General features: G+C 42.4%; 2 protein-coding genes across 8 annotated transcripts in view; one reads left to right on the top strand and one right to left on the bottom strand.

Annotated features, from left to right (window-relative positions):
* ANKRD11 (ankyrin repeat domain containing 11) overlaps nt 1–16,769 on the top strand; it is a 180,820-nt gene that overhangs the window by 17,336 nt on the left and 146,715 nt on the right. The gene's annotated exons all lie outside the window — the stretch shown is intronic.
* On the bottom strand, nt 6,621–8,411 carry LOC130681029 (uncharacterized protein C12orf40-like). Its single transcript, XM_057493056.1, has one exon. It carries the CDS (start codon nt 7,652–7,654, stop codon nt 6,662–6,664), a length of 993 nt encoding a protein of 330 aa, XP_057349039.1. The 5' UTR covers nt 7,655–8,411; the 3' UTR covers nt 6,621–6,661.

The raw sequence follows: 16,769 nt of genomic DNA, 5'->3' as shown, positions 1-16,769 counted from the left end.
TGCCTGAAGGCAGGGACCCTTGGAGGTGGGGGTCACTGGGAATGTCTGAGGGTCGGTCAGTCTCTGCCATCCAGGTGCCAGTGGAGTCCAAGGTGCCAGTCTCGGGTGGCTTCTTTCTGGTGCTCCCTGCTCCCTCATGGTGTTTCTCCCATGACTCCTGTTCTCAGGTGCCCTGCCTGCCTCTTGGGTTTGTGGTATGGATGGATGAGAGGAGGGTGTGGTCAGTGAGCCGGCTGGGCAGGGCTTGTGGAAAGCTGGGCTCTGTGCCAGGTGAGCCAACCTGCCTCTCCAGGCAGTGATCTTATTGGTTCTTCCTGGGAGGAAGGGTTTTGTCAGGTAGCTGTTGCCTCGCAGACTCCTGCTCCTGCAGCCTGGGCGTGGGGGGCAATCTCCGAGGCCACGGTTCATTCTGCCTCTTCATCCTCTTTCAGCCTGTCCACTTAGGTCTGTCCCACTGTCACTCTGGGCTGGGTCTTCTTTCCCTTTATTACTGCAGCGGCCTCTGACTGGGCCCTAACACTCACATACAGTTGCCAAAGAGATTTTAAAAGTGGGGGTCTGGTTCTGCTCGTCCTTCCCTTTGAGGAGACTGCCATCCTCCAGGACCTCTCTGGGATGCTTCCTGCCTGGACTTCCTTTTCCCCTTGCCCCCAGCCTTGCCCTCTCACCCGTAGACCTCAGCCCCGGAAGCTGCCTCCATCTCACTGCTAGGCTCCTCTGTTCTCTGTGACCTCTGCCCCCAGGTGGCTTGAATTTTGTCCTCTGTCTCCCAGTACCTCCTGCTCCCCTCCCTGGTAGTAGTTTATTGTTCTTTAAGCCTTTACTTAATCATCCTGTACATAGCAGTCTTCCTAGTATATGAAACTAATATCTGCCTGCAGTCAGGACGTGCACCCTCCTGGTGTATACCTGAGAACAGTGTGTGCCGCACAGCACAGCCTTCAGCACAGAGCGGACAGGGTCCAGTGGTGTCTGTGGCTCCTGGTCGTCCAGTTACTGCATCCATCTCTCTGGCAGTCTTGACTCACTTTCTTCTCTTTTTCTTCAAGTGTCAGTAAGTTTGCTTATTAGCATTGCAGGTTTATTGTGTGAATCTGAGATGATTTCTTCCTTTCGTGATTGTTCGGATCTCTTAAATATTGTTTTCAACTTAGCAATATTGGTACCCTCTCCCCATTTTCATGCAAAAATAAAAGTATAGGTGGCGCACAGAGCCGGAACATGGAGAGGCCCATGCACGTCCTTGCCTGTCTCCTGTGCTCCTGGCTTGCTTTTCTACCTTAGCTGCCCCTACTGTGCCCTGGGGGTGCTTGCATGGCAGCTCTGACAGTCGCTTCTATAGCAACATCCTCCTCAGAGAAAAGGTGATGAGCCTGCTTTTGGACTTAGGACCCTGCAAGGTGCCCTTGGGCCTTTGTGCCCCCACCAGGACTGCTCTGGTTGGACTGGGAGTGCCTTTGTGAGTCACCCCAGACAATGGAGGGCGGCCTTGGGTGGGCCCTCGGGCCTCGTCTTACAGAGAGATCTGTCCTCAGTGTGAGTGATGGTTTATGCCTGCCAAGTGGGAAACAGTGCTCATATCCCAAGTTTACTGCTCAGGTGAGAGTGAATATAGTTTTTACAAAACCAGATAAGCCTTGCAGTGCTGGGTGGGGCGGTTGCCCTGGTGGCTGCTGGCAGCTGCTGAGTGCTTGGTGCGCTGGGCCCTGTTGTTAGGGGGAAGTGGTCAGACTCCTGGTGAGGTGAGTTCCTTTTCCCTCTTTTCTGTGCTGTGGTCGGTGTTGCAGATGACTTGAGGGCCTGATTTGGATACTGAATCTACCTTGAGTATTTCCGTAGTGACCTCATTGGTGACCTGCTGCTTTTGGAGAGTGGGCCCTGCAGGACTGTCAGGCTGTGTGGTGAGTCCTGTTTCGGTGAGGCTGCAGAGAGCAGCTTGCCTGGTGTCCGTCACCTGTTCCGGGTTTGTGTGTCTGAGGGGTAGGGGACCACGGTGTGGGGCTCAGGGGGCGTCCTCTAAGTTTTTTTTTTTTTTGGTGTCATTAATATACAGTTACATGAGCAACATTGTGGTTACTAGATTCCCCCTATTATCAAGTCCCTACCACATACACCATTACAGTCACTGTCCATCAGTGTAGTAAGATGCTATAGAGTCACTACTTGTCTTCTCTATGCTATACTGCCCTCCCCGCTACCTTATGTGTGCTAATTGTAATGCCCCTTATTCTCCTTCTCCCTCCCTCTACCCCCACAGTCCCCTTTCCCTTTGGCGACTGTTAGTCCATTCTTGGGTTCTGTGAGTCTGCTGCTGTTTTGTTCCTTCAGTTTTTGCTTTGTTCTTAGGCTCCACAGATAAGTGAAATCATTTGGCACTTGTTTTTCTCCACCTGGCTTATTTCACTGAGCATAATACCCTCCAGTTCCATCCATGTTGTTGCAAACGGTAAGATTTGTTTTCTTCTTATGGCTGAATAATACTCCATTGTGTTTATGTACCACATCTTCTTTATCCATTCATCTACTGATGGACACTTAGTTTGCCTCCATTTCTTGGCTATTGTAAATAGTGCTGCCATAAACATAGGGGTGCATATGTCTTTTTGAAACTGGGAAACTGCATTCTTAGGGTAAATTCCTAGGAGTGGAATTCCTGGGTCAAATGTTATATCTGTTTTTAGTTTTTTGAGGAACCTCCATACTGCTTTCCACAATGGTTAAACTAGTTTACATTCCCACCAGCAGTGTAGGAGGGTTCCCCTCTTCTCCGCATCCTTGCCAGCATTTGTTGTTCCTATTCTTTTCTATCTTGGCCATCCTAACTGGCATGAGGTGGTATCTCATTGTGCTTTTAATTTGCATTTCCCTGAAAATTAGTGATGTGGAGCATCTTTTCATGTGCCTGTTGGCCATCTGAATTTCTTCTCTGGAGAATTGTCTGTTCATATCCTCTGCCCATTTTTTAATAGGGTTATTTGCATTTTGGGTGTTGAGACTAGTGAGTTCTTTACATATTTTGGATGTTAACTCCTTGTTGGATATGTCATTTACAAATATATTCTCCCATACTGTAGGATGCCTTTTTGTTCTGATGATAGTGTCCTTTGCTGTACAGAAGCTTTTTAGCTTGATGTAGTCCCATTTGTTCATTTTTGATGTTGTTTCCCTTGCCCGAGGAGATGCGTTCAGGAAAAAGTTGCTCATGTTTATATTCAAGAGATTTTTACCTATGTTTTCTTCTAAGAGTTTTATGGTTTCATGACTTACATTCAGGTCTTTGATCCATTTTGAGTTTACTTTTGTGCTCATTTTTTAATAGGGTTATTTGCATTTTGGGTGTTGAGACAGTGGGGTTAGACAATGATCCAGTTTCATTCTCTTGCATGTAGCTGTCCAGTTTTGCCAACACCAGCTGTTGAAGAGGCTGTCATTTCACCATTGTATATCCATGGCTCCTTTATCTTATATTAATTGACCATATATGCTTGGGTTTACATCTGGGCTCTCTAGTTTGTTCCATTGGTCTGTGCGTCTGTTCTTGTGCCAGTACCAAATTGTCTTGATTATGTGTCTTTGTAGTAGATAGAGCTTGAAGTCAGGGAGTCTTGTAAGTTTTGTGTTCAGCTGTGTAAAGGATATGCTGTGGAAGTTGTTGGATTTCCAAATAGTGTCTAGTTTGGGGTTCAGTAGGGCTTTGAATTTGAGGATGTTGAAAGGGAGGGATTGTTCTGTTTATCCCTGATTTCCTGGAGGCTTAGATTCTCTTTTTACCCTCTGAGTCTGTCAGATAACCAGTTTGCCCATGTAGGTTGGGTCTGCACCCAGGATGCCCATGGCTGCCTGTCCTCAGCTCACATGCGAGTGACCTTGGCCTTCATTGATGAATGCTTTTCCATTTTGCATGTGCCCCATGTCATGCCCCACCTCAGGGTGATAGGTCATGACCACGGGTAAATTAATATCTCTTCTGTTTTCTTAGAAGAAGTGGGGTTGTTGCTGACTCTCAGTGCCCTTTTGTGAACAGTCGGCAGACACTAGGACATAGGCCTTAACTTATGATTTTTCTTATTTTTCCTGGTCAGGTATTGTTTGCATAAAACAATGGCACTCAGTGAAGTGGACAGTCTGATTGCGGCATGTGTATACACCACAGTCACCATGCTGGCCTTTCACCTTCCCAAGTTCTAGGACCCCTTGTACCGCCTCCCCCTCCAACTGCCCCACTTTGCCCCCAGTCTGCTTTCTGTTGTTGCACAGTACTTTGCATTTTCTAGGATTTTATGTGAATGGAACCTTGGTGTCTTTGTCAGAAATCAGTTGCCTGTATGTGAGTGGGTCTGCTTCTGGACACTCGCCACCTGGCTGTGCTTGGCAGTAGCTCACTGTCCTGGAGACTGTAGCTATGTAAGAAGCCAGAAGTCAGGTGGTGTTGGTCCTTCAAGCTTTTCCCCCCTTTTCAAAGTTCCTTTGGTCATTGTAGGTTTTTCCCATTTCCAGCTAACCATAGTTAGAATCAGGATGCCCAGGGGCAGAGAAAGTGTGCTGGGATTTGGGTTGGTATCACCTGCACAGGGCTGGGATGGGGGCAGCAGTGCCCCGTTTCCTGGCCTGGGACCACAACTTCTGCTGGCGGCTGTGCCTCACTTTCCCTGTCCTGCTCCTGTTTTCGGTGTTGGAATCTTGCACCTCTTGTCAGATCTATCCCTGTTTCATATTTTGATGCTGTTGTAAATGACACTTAAAAATTTTTTCAGTAATTTAATTTTGTTTTTTTATTGAGGTGTGTACTGTAAATGAACAAGTCTTAGTGTCCAGCTCTGTGAATTTTGACATGTTCACACTCATGTATTTTTTATTATTTTTGTATTAATATAGATGGCAAATGTTTAAAATTTATCTTATGTCCTACTCACTTATAGATAAGTGAGTAAGTGAGCCAAGCCAAACTCACTTATTAGTTCTAGTGGCTTTTCAATAGGTTCAGTTGGATTTACACAGAGGCTGATCTTGTCTACAGTTGAGGTTGGTTTTACTTCCTGTCACGTCTGGATGCCTTCAGCCGGCAGGCCTTGGAGGTCCTGTGGGCCAGGTCCCGACCGCTGCAGTGAAGTGAGTGGGAGCCGAGCAGGTCGGATGGTCACTTTGGCTGCCAGAGCACAGACAGACTGTCGTCTGGTGAGTGCACGGTAGCCTTGTGCCTGAATGCGCAGTGTGCCCGCCTCAGTTAGAAACACTGTTTGCTACAAATGCCTCTGGGTCTTCAGCGATTCATGCTCTTTTCACTGGGGGGGGGTCTTGTCCTGCTGTGAATGGCAGCTGATCGGGGGGTGGTTGCTGAAGGCTGGGGTGGCCGTGGCCATTTCCTAAAATAGGGCAGTGAAGTTTGCCACATCGATGGACTCTTCTTTCACTTGAACATGTGGTGGAGGCTGTTGTAAGGTTATTAATTGGCCTAATGTCAGTATTGGGATTGGGAGGCCTCAGGAGAAAGAGAGATGAGGGAACATTTGGTCAGTGGAACAGTCAAAACACGCACAGCACTTAAGGTCACCGTTACATGTGGGCATAGCTCATGGCACCCCAAAACAATTTATCAGTAGTTCGTCAGAGACTGCTAATCACACAGATCACCATAACAAATATTATAATAATGAAGACATTTGAAATATTGCAAGAATTACCAGAATGTGACACAGAGGCATGAAGTGAGCAAATCCTGTTGGAAAAATGGCACCAATAGGCTTGCTCGGCACGGGGCTGCCACTGGCCTTCTGTTTGTAAAAACACGTCTGTGAAGCGCAGCAAAGTGAGGCGTGCCTGTGTTTCCCTCCTTGTGATATGATTCTCTCTCCAGATCTTCCAGCACAATGTTTAAAAGAAGTGCTGAGTACATGTCTGTCTGAGGCATATTGCTGCCCATAGGGGAAAGTGTTCGCTTTCTGCCATCAACTGTCATGTTGGCTGTAGGGTGTTCATAGATGCAGTTCATCAGGTTGAGGAAGTTCCCTTTTATCCCAGGTTTGTTGAGTTTTTATAAGGAATGGGCACTGGATTTTACCCAAGCCTTTCTGTGATTACTGAATCTGTCATATGGCTTTCCTTTTTTTTAGTTTGTAAGTACTGTGAATTACAGTCATTGTTTTTGAAATATTGGACCCATCTATGTTCCAAGATTAAAACCATGTGGTTCTGTATGTTGTCCAGCTATCTTGATTGCTGGCTGGTTGGTGGGTGATGGGGCCGTGTGCCTTTCCTCATCAGCACGCAGCCCGGCTTCATGAGGGGGCATTAGTGGCCTCCGTGTTACCATGAATGGTGGGAAAGCGAGTGCAGAAGCCTTGTGACCCCCAGAAACCAGAGTTTCACTTCTGGGTCATTCTACCAGTCAGGGCAAATCTTTTTTTTTTTTTTTTTTGAGTACTAGGGTATCTGTTTTATTATTACTTGCTAAACTATACGTATACATTATATATACTCATCATTTTACAAAGACAAAAGCATTTTTTAAAACATAAAGGTAATTGTAAAGGGTCAGTTGCATTACTAGTATATTCTAAGATATCTATGAAACATATTTGCTAGCAATAATTAAACACTTAAAATTTAAGTGATTTCCAGTTTAGTGTTAGTTTTTTAAAAAGAATAAAATCCACTTATAGTTTCACTGACATATTTTCTTAGAAGATGTTGGCCTGCCTTTTAAAGAACAAGCTCCTCCTCCTTCAATCAGAATCTCACCAGGTCGAAAATCCAATGATTGCTTGGAATGCAATCCTTCCAAAGGAGTATCACCCATATGGTTCACTGGATATTGCCAAATTTTTTCCTGTGGTGTCTTCTCTTGATCACTTTCAAATTTTCCCTTTTTTTGAGAACTGGCTGGGTAACAACCCTCAGAAGATGTATTAAGGGCACTTCTTTCATTACTGCTGTACTCCTGATGGCTCTTGTTTGGATTGCACTCTTCTGGATAACTTGTATTAAAAGTAGAATTAGTAAAATTCAATCCTGGATCTGTAAAAATACTTTCAATGCATCCATCAGTGGAACTGCTTTTATCAGAACTAGTGATTGCACAAGTATCTCCCATACTGTCATAACCACACTTGTCGAAGGTATTCTTTATTCTCTGCTGAACTATGTTTAATAAACTGATCACATTTGCACTAATAAAAGAGTCACAATTCTCTGACAGAAGCCTGGGGGTTGGCTGGTTCACATCTTCAAGAAAATGTAAAGCCTTTTTTCTATTTTCTCCCCACATATGTTGTACTGATCGTTTTTCACTAATGAAGTCTGACTGTCTTCTCTCTTCCATCACTACTGCAGGTCTTCCAGTTGGGAAATTCCTATTTCCTGGACTGTTAAATCTTTCAAACAACATTCCAAATTGTGCTGTTTTATATGATGGACTGAGAGTATCCTGATTTTCATTTAATTTGGAAACCAAGGAATTAGAATAATTAACATTACTGAGCTGCTCATTCTGCTTTTCTTCATACGCAGCTTTCTGAGGACTAGGTGCTATACTGGGAATGAAATTTTGTTCTGTATTATGTCTATTAGAAGATAATTCTGCTGAAAAAGATGATGGAGTGAAACTGCAGTTTTCTATTCTGTTGAACTGAGGTTCGAACATTCTGTGTGATCCCATGACTTGTGACAACTGAACTGGGCCAAGTTCTTTCTTGCTGCCTAGTCTTTGATGATGTATATTATTTTCTGTATCATCAATGCAGAGGTTAGATGGTACACAATGTGGCTACACTGGAAGTTCTGAATCATGCTTTCCTAGGGGCATTTTTATGTCTCTGCTCATATTCACATGGGTTGGTTTTTCTCACAGCTTCAGGTGTTTTCTTATGGCAAGATATCTGATTTACCATGTATAGATTAACAAGATCTAAACTGACAGTGGAACTTTTTTTTTTCCTTTTTTTTTTTTTTTAAATAATTATTTTTTATTGAAGGGTAGTTGACGAACAGTATTACATTACATTAGTTTCAAGTGTACAACACAGTGGTAAAACATTTATATACATAATTCTAGGTTCCAGCTATCACCCTACCAAGCTGTTACAATATATTGACTATATTCCTTATGCTATACATTACATCCCGGTTACTTATTTATTTTACCATTGGAAGTCTGTCCTTTTTTTTTTTTTTTTTTTTTTTTTGTGAGGGCATCTCTCATATTTATTGATCAAATGGTTCTTAACAACAATAAAATTCTGTATAGGGGAGTCAATGCTCAATGCACAATCATTAATCCACCCCAAGCCTAATTTTCGTCAGTCTCCAATCTTCTGAGGCATAACAAACAAGTTCTTACATGGAGAACAAATTCTTACATAATGAATAAGTTACATAGTGAACAGTACAAGGGCAGTCATCACAGAAACTTTCGGTTTTGCTCATGCATTATGAACTATAAACAGTCAGTTCAAATATGAATACTCATTTGATTTTTTTTTTTTTATTGAAGGGTAGTTGACAACAGCATTGCATTACATTAGTTTCAGGTGTACAACACAGCGACTCAACATTTATATACATGATAATTCTAGGTACCAGGTATCACCATACCAAGTTGTTACAATATTTTGACTATATTCCTTATGCTATACATTACATCCCGGTTACTTATTTATTTTACAATTGGAAGTGTGTTTATATATATATATATATATATATATATATATATATATATATATATATATATATATAGTGAGGGCATCTCTCATATTTATTGATCAAATAGTTGTTAACCACAATAAATTTCTGTATAGGGGGGTCAATACTCAATGCACAATCATTAATCCACCCCAAGCCTAATTTTCGTCAGTCTCCAATCTTCTGATGCATAACGAACAAATTCTTACATGGAGTACAAATTATTACATAGTGAATAAGTTACATGGTGAACAGTGCAAGGGCTGTCATCACAGAAGCTTTCGGTTTTGTTCATGCATTATGAACTATACACAGTCAGTGCAAATATGAATATTCATTTGATTTTTATACTTGATTTATATGTGGGTACCACATTTCTCTCTTTATTATTATTATTTTTAATAAAATGCTGAAGTGGTAGGTAGATACAAGATAAAGGTAGAAAACATAGTTTAGTGTTGTAAGAGAGCAAATGTAGATGATCAGGTGTGTGCCTGTAGACTATGTGTTAATCCAAGCTAGACCAGGGCAATAAAACATCCACGTATGCAGAAGATTTCTCTCAGAACGGGGGGGTGAGGTTCTAAGCCTCACCTCTGTTGATCCCCAATTTCTCACCTGATGGCCCCCCTGCGACTGTGCCTGTCTTAGGTTGTTCCTCCCTTGAGGAATCTTACCCGTCTCTGGCTAACCAGTCATCTTCCGGGGCCATACAGGGAAATGTGAATTTGGTAAGTGAGAGGGAAGCCTTATTGTTTGAAAAGGTTAGCTTTTTACTTCTTTGCATATTTATGCCCTGTGGCTTCTATGCCCAGCATTTGTCTTGAGGTATCTTTACCACTTGGAGGAGTTATGATACTCGGTAAATTTGATACGAGGCACGAATTCTATTTAAGGGTTGTAATTAGGAAGGAAGAAGAAAAGCTATAGAAGTAGCAGGCGGAAGAAAACATGGGAAGATTGATTATTTCTTTGACATATCTTCTTGTAGAGTAACTTCAGCATGTATAGGTTTTAAGCTACTACTTAAATTGCACACACACATTAACATAATAGGAGTATAGTTACATAACCAAAGCATATCTGTAATTACCAGCCATCTCGAGTGAAACCAAGAAAACCATTAAGGCACCTTAGGCATTTGTGAAAACTTATCTGATATGGTGGATATTGTCCAACTGAACTTGAACAGTCTGAGAGAAATCAGACAAATTAAAACAACCCATTCCTGGGGACTCTTCACATGCCATATGTTCTTTTAACAGTAAATAGTCTGTAGTTGTAAGAGTTTGGAGCGCTACAATTTGCACTTCTCCAAATTCTTGGTTGAGTTCCAACAGTATAGATCCAGTCAAATTTGTTGTTTTACTGTATGCACAGGCCAGCTTAGATATCTCCTTCCTCATTCCCATGGCAAGTCCAGGAACTGGTGGGATGAGTGCATCTACAGCTGTAGCAGTGCGTGGATCTTTGTTGGGTTTTTTGATGATCATCTTCTGGCATGAGTCTTCCAGAGAGTGCAGATGTTGGAAGTTCTTTTTCATATCGTATCTTAGTTCATTTTCGGGGTAGCCCAATTAGGCTTTGATCCTCTGTATAAACACAAACAGACCCTTTGCCTACACTTTTATATGCCCTTTATACCCTTGTGTAGAACTCGTTGGAGGTTACCACACAGGAACTGCCCTTTTTTTTTTTTTTTTGCTTTGTTTTTGGTATCACTAATCTACACTTACATGACGAATATTATGTTTACTAGGCTCTCCCCTATACCAGGTCTCCCCTATAAACCCCTTTACAGTCACTGTCCATCAGCATAGCAAAATGTTGTAGAATCACTACTTGCCTTCTCTGTGTTGTACAGCCCTCCCTTTTCTCCTACCACCCCATGCATGTTAATCTTAATACCCTCCTACTTCTCCCCCCCTTATCCCTCCCTACCCACCCATCCTCCCCAGTCCCTTTCCCTTTGGTACCTGTTAGTCCATTCTTGAGTTCTGTGATTCTGCTGCTGCTTTGTTCCTTCAGTTTTTCCTTTGTTCTTATATTCCACAGATAAGTGAAATCATTTGGTATTTCTCTTTCTCCGCTTGGCTTGTTTCACTGAGCATAATACCCTCCAGCTCCATCCATGTTGCTGCAAATGATTGGATTTGCCCTTTTCTTATAGCTGAGTAGTATTCCATTGTGTATATGTACCACATCTTCTTTATCCATTCATCTATTGATGGACATTTAGGTTGCTTCCAATTCTTGGCTATTGTAAATAGTGCTGCAATAAACATAGGGGTGCATCTGTCTTTCTCAAACTTGATTGCTGCGTTCTTAGGGTAAATTCCTAGGAGTGGAATTCCTGGGTCAAATGGTAAGTCTGTTTTGAGCATTTTGATGTACCTCCATACTGCTTTCCACAATGGTTGAACTAACTTACATTCCCACCAGCAGTGTAGGAGGGTTCCCCTTTCTCCACAGCCTCGCCAACATTTGTTGTTGTTTGTCTTTTGGATGGCAGCCATCCTTACTGGTGTGAGGTGATACCTCATTGTAGTTTTAATTTGCATTTCTCTGATAATTAGCGATGTGGAGCATCTTTTCATATGTCTGTTGGCCATCTGTATTTCTTTTTTGGAGAACTGTCTGTTCAGTTCCTCTGCCCATTTTTTAATTGGGTTATTTGTTTTTTGTTTGTTGAGGTGTGAGAGCTCCTTATATATTCTGGACGTCAAGCCTTTATCGGATGTGTCATTTTCAAATATATTCTCCCATACTGTAGGGATCCTTCTTGTTCTATTGATGGTGTCTTTTGCTGTACAGAAGCTTTTCAGCTTAATATAGTCCCACTTACTCATTTTTGCTGTTGTTTTCCTTGCCCGGGGAGATATGTTCAAGAAGAGGTCACTCATGTTTATGTCTAAGAGGTTTGTGCCTATGTTTTCTTCCAAGAGTTTAATGGTTTCATGGCTTACATTCAGGTCTTTGATCCATTTTGAGTTTACTTTTGTATATGGGGTTAGACGATGGTCCAGTTTCATTCTCCTACATGTAGCTGTCCAGTTTTGCCAGCACCATCTGTTGAAGAGACTGTCATTTCGCCATTGTATGTCCATGGCTCCTTTATCAAATATTAATTGGCCATATATGTCTGAGTTAATGTCTGGATTGTCTAGTCTGTTCCATTGGTCTGTGGCTCTGCTCTTGTGCCAGTACCAAATTGTCTTGATTACTATGGCTTTATAGTAGAGCTTGAAGTTGGGGAGTGAGATCCCCCCTACTTTATTCTTCTTTCTCAGGATTGCTTTGGCTATTCGGGGTCTTTGGTGTTTCCATATGAATTTTTGAATTATTTGTTCCAGTTCATTGAAGAATGTTGCTGGTAGTTTCATAGGGATTGCATCAAATCTGTATATTGCTTTGGGCAGGATGGCCATTTTGACAATATTAATTCTTCCTAGCCACGAGCATGGGATGAGTTTCCATCTGTTAGTGTCCCCTTTAATTTCTCTTAAGAGTGACTTGTAGTTTTCAGAGTATAAGTCTTTCACTTCTTTGGTTAGGTTTATTCCTAGGTATTTTATTTTTTTTGATGCAATTGTGAATGGAGTTGTTTTCCTGATTTCTCTTTCTGTTGGTTCATTGTTAGTATATAGGAAAGCCACAGATTTCTGTGTGTTGATTTTGTATCCTGCAACTTTGCTGTATTCCGATATCAGTTCTAGTAGTTTTGGGGTGGAGTCTTTAGGGTTTTTTATGTACAGTATCATGTCATCTGCAAATAGTGACAGTTTAACTTCTTCTTTACCAATCTGGATTCCTTGTATTTCTTTATTTTGTCTGATTGCCGTGGCTAGGACCTCCAGTACTATGTTAAATAACAGCGGAGAGAGTGGGCATCCCTGTCTAGTTCCCGATCTCAGAGGAAATGCTTTCAGCTTCTCGCTGTTCAATATAATGTTGGCTGTGGGTTTATCATAGATGGCCTTTATTATGTTGAGGTACTTGCCCTCTATTCCCATTTTGCTGAGAGTTTTTAACATGAATGGATGTTGAACTTTGTCAAATGCTTTTTCAGCATCTATGGAGATGATCATGTGGTTTTTGTCTTTCTTTTTGTTGATGTGGTGGATGATGTTGATGGACTTTCGAATGTTGTACCATCCTTGCATCCCTGGGATGAATCCCACTTGGTCATGGTGTATGATCCTTTTGATGTATTTTTGAATTCGGTTTGCTAATATTTTGTTGAATATTTTTGCATCTACGTTCATCAGGGATATTGGTCTGTAGTTTTCTTTTTTGGTGGGGTCTTTGCCTGGTTTTGGTATTAGGGTGATGCTGGCTTCATAGAATGAGTTTGGGAGTATTCCCTCCTCTTCTATTTTTTGGAAAACTTTAAGGAGAATGGGTATCATATCTTCTCTGTATGTCTGATAAAATTCAGAGGTAAATCCATCTGGCCCGGGGGTTTTGTTCTTTGGTAGTTTTTTGATTACTGCTTCAATTTCTTTGCTGGTAATTGGTCTGTTTAGGTTTTCTGTTTCTTCCTGGGTCAATCTTGGAAGGTTATATTTTTCTAGGAAGTTGTCCATTTCTCCTAGGTTTCCCAGCTTGTTAGCATATAGGTTTTCATAGTATTCTCCAATAATTCTTTGCATTTCCGTGGCGTCCGTTGTGATTTTTCCTTTCTCGTTTCTGATACTGTTGATTTGTGTTGACTCTCTTTTCTTCTTATTAAGTCTGGCTAGAGGCTTATCTATTTTGTTTATTTTCTCGAAGAACCAGCTCTTGGTTTCATTGATTTTTGCTATTGTTTTATTCTTCTCAATTTTATTTATTTCTTCTCTGATCTTTATTATGTCCCTCCTTCTGCTGACCTTAGGCCTCATCTGTTCTTCTTTTTCCAATTTCGATAATTGTGACATTAGACCATTCATTTGGGATTGCTCTTCCTTTTTTAAATATGCTTGGATTGCTATATACTTTCCTCTTACGACTGCTTTTGGTGTGTCCCATAGAAGTTGGGGCTTAGTGTTGTTGTTGTCATTTGTTTCCATATATTGCTGGATCTCCATTTTGATTTGGTCATTGATCCATTGATTATTTAGGAGCGTGTTGTTAAGCCTCCATGTGTTTGTGAGCCTCTTTGCTTTCTTTGTACAGTTTATTTCTAGTTTTATGCCTTTGTGGTCTGAAAAGTTCGTTGGTAGGATTTCAATCTTTTGGAATTTTCTGAGGCTCCTTTTGTGGCCTAGTATGTGGTCTATTCTGGAGAATGTTCCATGTGCACTTGAGAAGAATGTATATCCCGCTGCTTTTGGATGTAGAGTTCTATACATGTCTATTAGGTCCATCTGCTCTACTGTGTTGTTCAGTGCTTCCGTGTCCTTACTTATTTTCTGTCCAGTGGATCTATCCTTTGGGGTGAGTGGTGTGTTGAAGTCTCCTAGAATGAATGCATTGCAGTCTATATCCCCCTTTAGTTCTGTTAGTATTTGTTTCACATATGCTGGTGCTCCTGTGTTGGGTGCATATATATTTAGAATGGTTATATCCTCTTGTTTGACTGAGCCCTTTATCATTATGTAGTGTCCTTCTTTATCTCTTGTTACTTTCTTTGTTTTGAAGTCTATTTTGTCTGATATTAGTACTGCAACCCCTGCTTTCTTCTCACTGTTGTTTGCTTGAAATATGTTTTCCCATCCCTTGACTTTTAGTCTGTACATGTCTTTGGGTTTGAGGTGAGTTTCTTGTAAGCAGCATATAGATGGGTCTTGCTTTTTTATCCATTCTGTTACTCTGTGTCTTTTGATTGGTGCATTCAACCCATTAACATTTAGGGTGACTATTGAAAGATATGTACTTATTGCCATTGCAGGCTTTAAATTCGTGGTTACCAAAGGTTCAAGGTTAGCCTCTTTAGTATCTTACTGCCTAACTTAGCTCGCTTATTGAGCTGTTATATACACTGTCTGGAGATTCTTTTCTTCTCTCCCTTCTTGTTCCTCCTCCTCGATTCTTCATATGTTGGGTGTTTTGTGCTGTGCTCTTTCTAGGAGTGCTCCCATCTAGAGCAGTCCCTGTAAGATGTTCTGTAGAGGTGGTTTGTGGAAAGCAAATTCCCTCAGCTTTTGTTTGTCTGGGAATTGTTTAATCCCACCGTCATATTTGAATGATAGTCGTGCTGGATACAGTATCCTTGGTTCAAGTCCCTTCTGTTTCATTGTATTAAATATATCATGCCATTCTCTTCTGGCCTGTAGGGTTTCTGTTGAGAAATCTGACGTTAGCCTGATGGGTTTCCCTTTATAGGTGACCTTTTTCTCTCTAGCTGCCTTTAACACTCTTTCCTTGTCCTTGATCTTTGCCATTTTAATTATTATGTGTCTTGGTGTTGCCCTTCCTGGATCCTTTCTGTTGGGGGTTCTGTGTATTTCCGTGGTCTGTTCGATTACTTCCTCCCCCAGTGTGGGGAAGTTTTCAGCAATTATTTCTTCTAAGATACTTTCCATCTCTTTTCCTCTCTCTTCTTCTTCTGGGACCCCTGTAATACGGATATTGTTCCTTTTGGATTGGTCACACAGTTCTCTTAATATTGTTTCATTCCTGGAGATCCTTTTGTCTCTCTCTATGTTAGCTTCTATGCGTTCCTGTTCTCTGATTTCAATTCCATCAATGGCCTCTTGCATTCTATTCATTCTGCTTATAAACCCTTCCAGAGTTTGTTTCATTTCTGCGATCTCCTTTCTGGCATCTGTGATCTCCTTCCGGACTTCATCCCATTTCTCTTGCGTATTTCTCTGCATCTCTGTCAGCATGTTTATGATTCTTATTTTGAATTCTTTGTCAGGAAGACTGGTTAGGTCTGTCTCCTTCTCTGGTGTTGTCTCTGTGATCTTTGTCTGCCTGTAGCTTTGCCTTTTCATGGTGATAGGAATAGTCTGCAGAACTGGGACGAGTGATGGCTGGAAGGACTTCCCTTCTTGTTGGTTTGTGGCCCTCCTCTCCTGGGAGAACAGCGACCTCTAGTGGCTTGTGCTGGGCATCTGCACGCAGACAGGGCTTCTGCTTCCTGCCCGGCTGCTATGGAGTTAATCTCCGCTGTTGCTGTGGGCGTGGCCTGGCTCGGGCAGCTACTCCAAAATGGTGGAGTCGCGTTGGAGCAGGAGCGGCTGGGAGGCTATTTATCTCCGTAAGGGGCCTCCCTGCTCCCTGCAGCCCAGGGGTTAGGGTGCCCAGAGATCCCGGATTCCCTACCTGTGGATTAAGTGACCCGCCCTGCCCCTTTAAGACTTCCAAAAAGCACCCGCCAAAACAAAACAATGACCACCAGAAAAAAAAAAAGAAAAAAAAATTTTTTAATTTAAAAAAAGTTTTTAATTAAAAAAAAAAAAAAAAAGGTGGTCGCTCGTTTTTCTTTATTCTACGGTGCCAGCCTCAGGCCTCTGCTCACCGGTCTTTCTGCCCTGTTTCCCTAGTATTGGGGTCCCTATCCCTTTAAGACTTCCAAAAAGCGCTTGCCAAAACCAAACAGCAAAAAAGAAAAAAAAAATGGTCGCGCGCTTTTCTTATGTCCTCTGGCGCCCAGTCTCCAGTGCCCGCTCACCGTTCTTGCTGCCCTGTTTCCCTAGTATCCAGGGCCCTGCACTCTGGCCCGGATGGCGGGGGCTGGGTGTTCGGCAGTCCTGGGCTCCGTCTCCCTCCCGCTCTGCCTGCTCTTCTCCCTCCGGGAGCTGGCGGGGAGGGGCGCTCGGCTCCCGCGGGGCCGGGGCTTGTATCTTACCCCCTTCGCGAGGCGCTGGGTTCTCTCAGGTGCGGATGTGGTCTGGATATTGTCCTGTGTCCTCTGGTCTTCATTCTAGGAAGGGTTGTCTTTGTTATATTTTCATAGATATATGTTGTTTTGGGAGGAGATTTCCACTGCTCTACTCACGCCCCCATCTTCCGCCCCTCTCTCGACAGTGGAACTTTTGACGGGGGATAAAACTCCCAGTAATTTCATTTTTGATTGTAACCTTTTCTTTTGAAAGTATTCCGGGAGACCCCGACCGAATTCATCTTCCTCAACTCCTGGGCGGGAGGACACCCTGGTCCCGACG

This window comes from Manis pentadactyla, chromosome 15 (assembly GCF_030020395.1).
Source record: "Manis pentadactyla isolate mManPen7 chromosome 15, mManPen7.hap1, whole genome shotgun sequence".
Classification (NCBI taxonomy): Eukaryota; Metazoa; Chordata; class Mammalia; order Pholidota; family Manidae; genus Manis; species Manis pentadactyla.
This window is presented reverse-complemented; position numbering and strand designations above follow the sequence as displayed.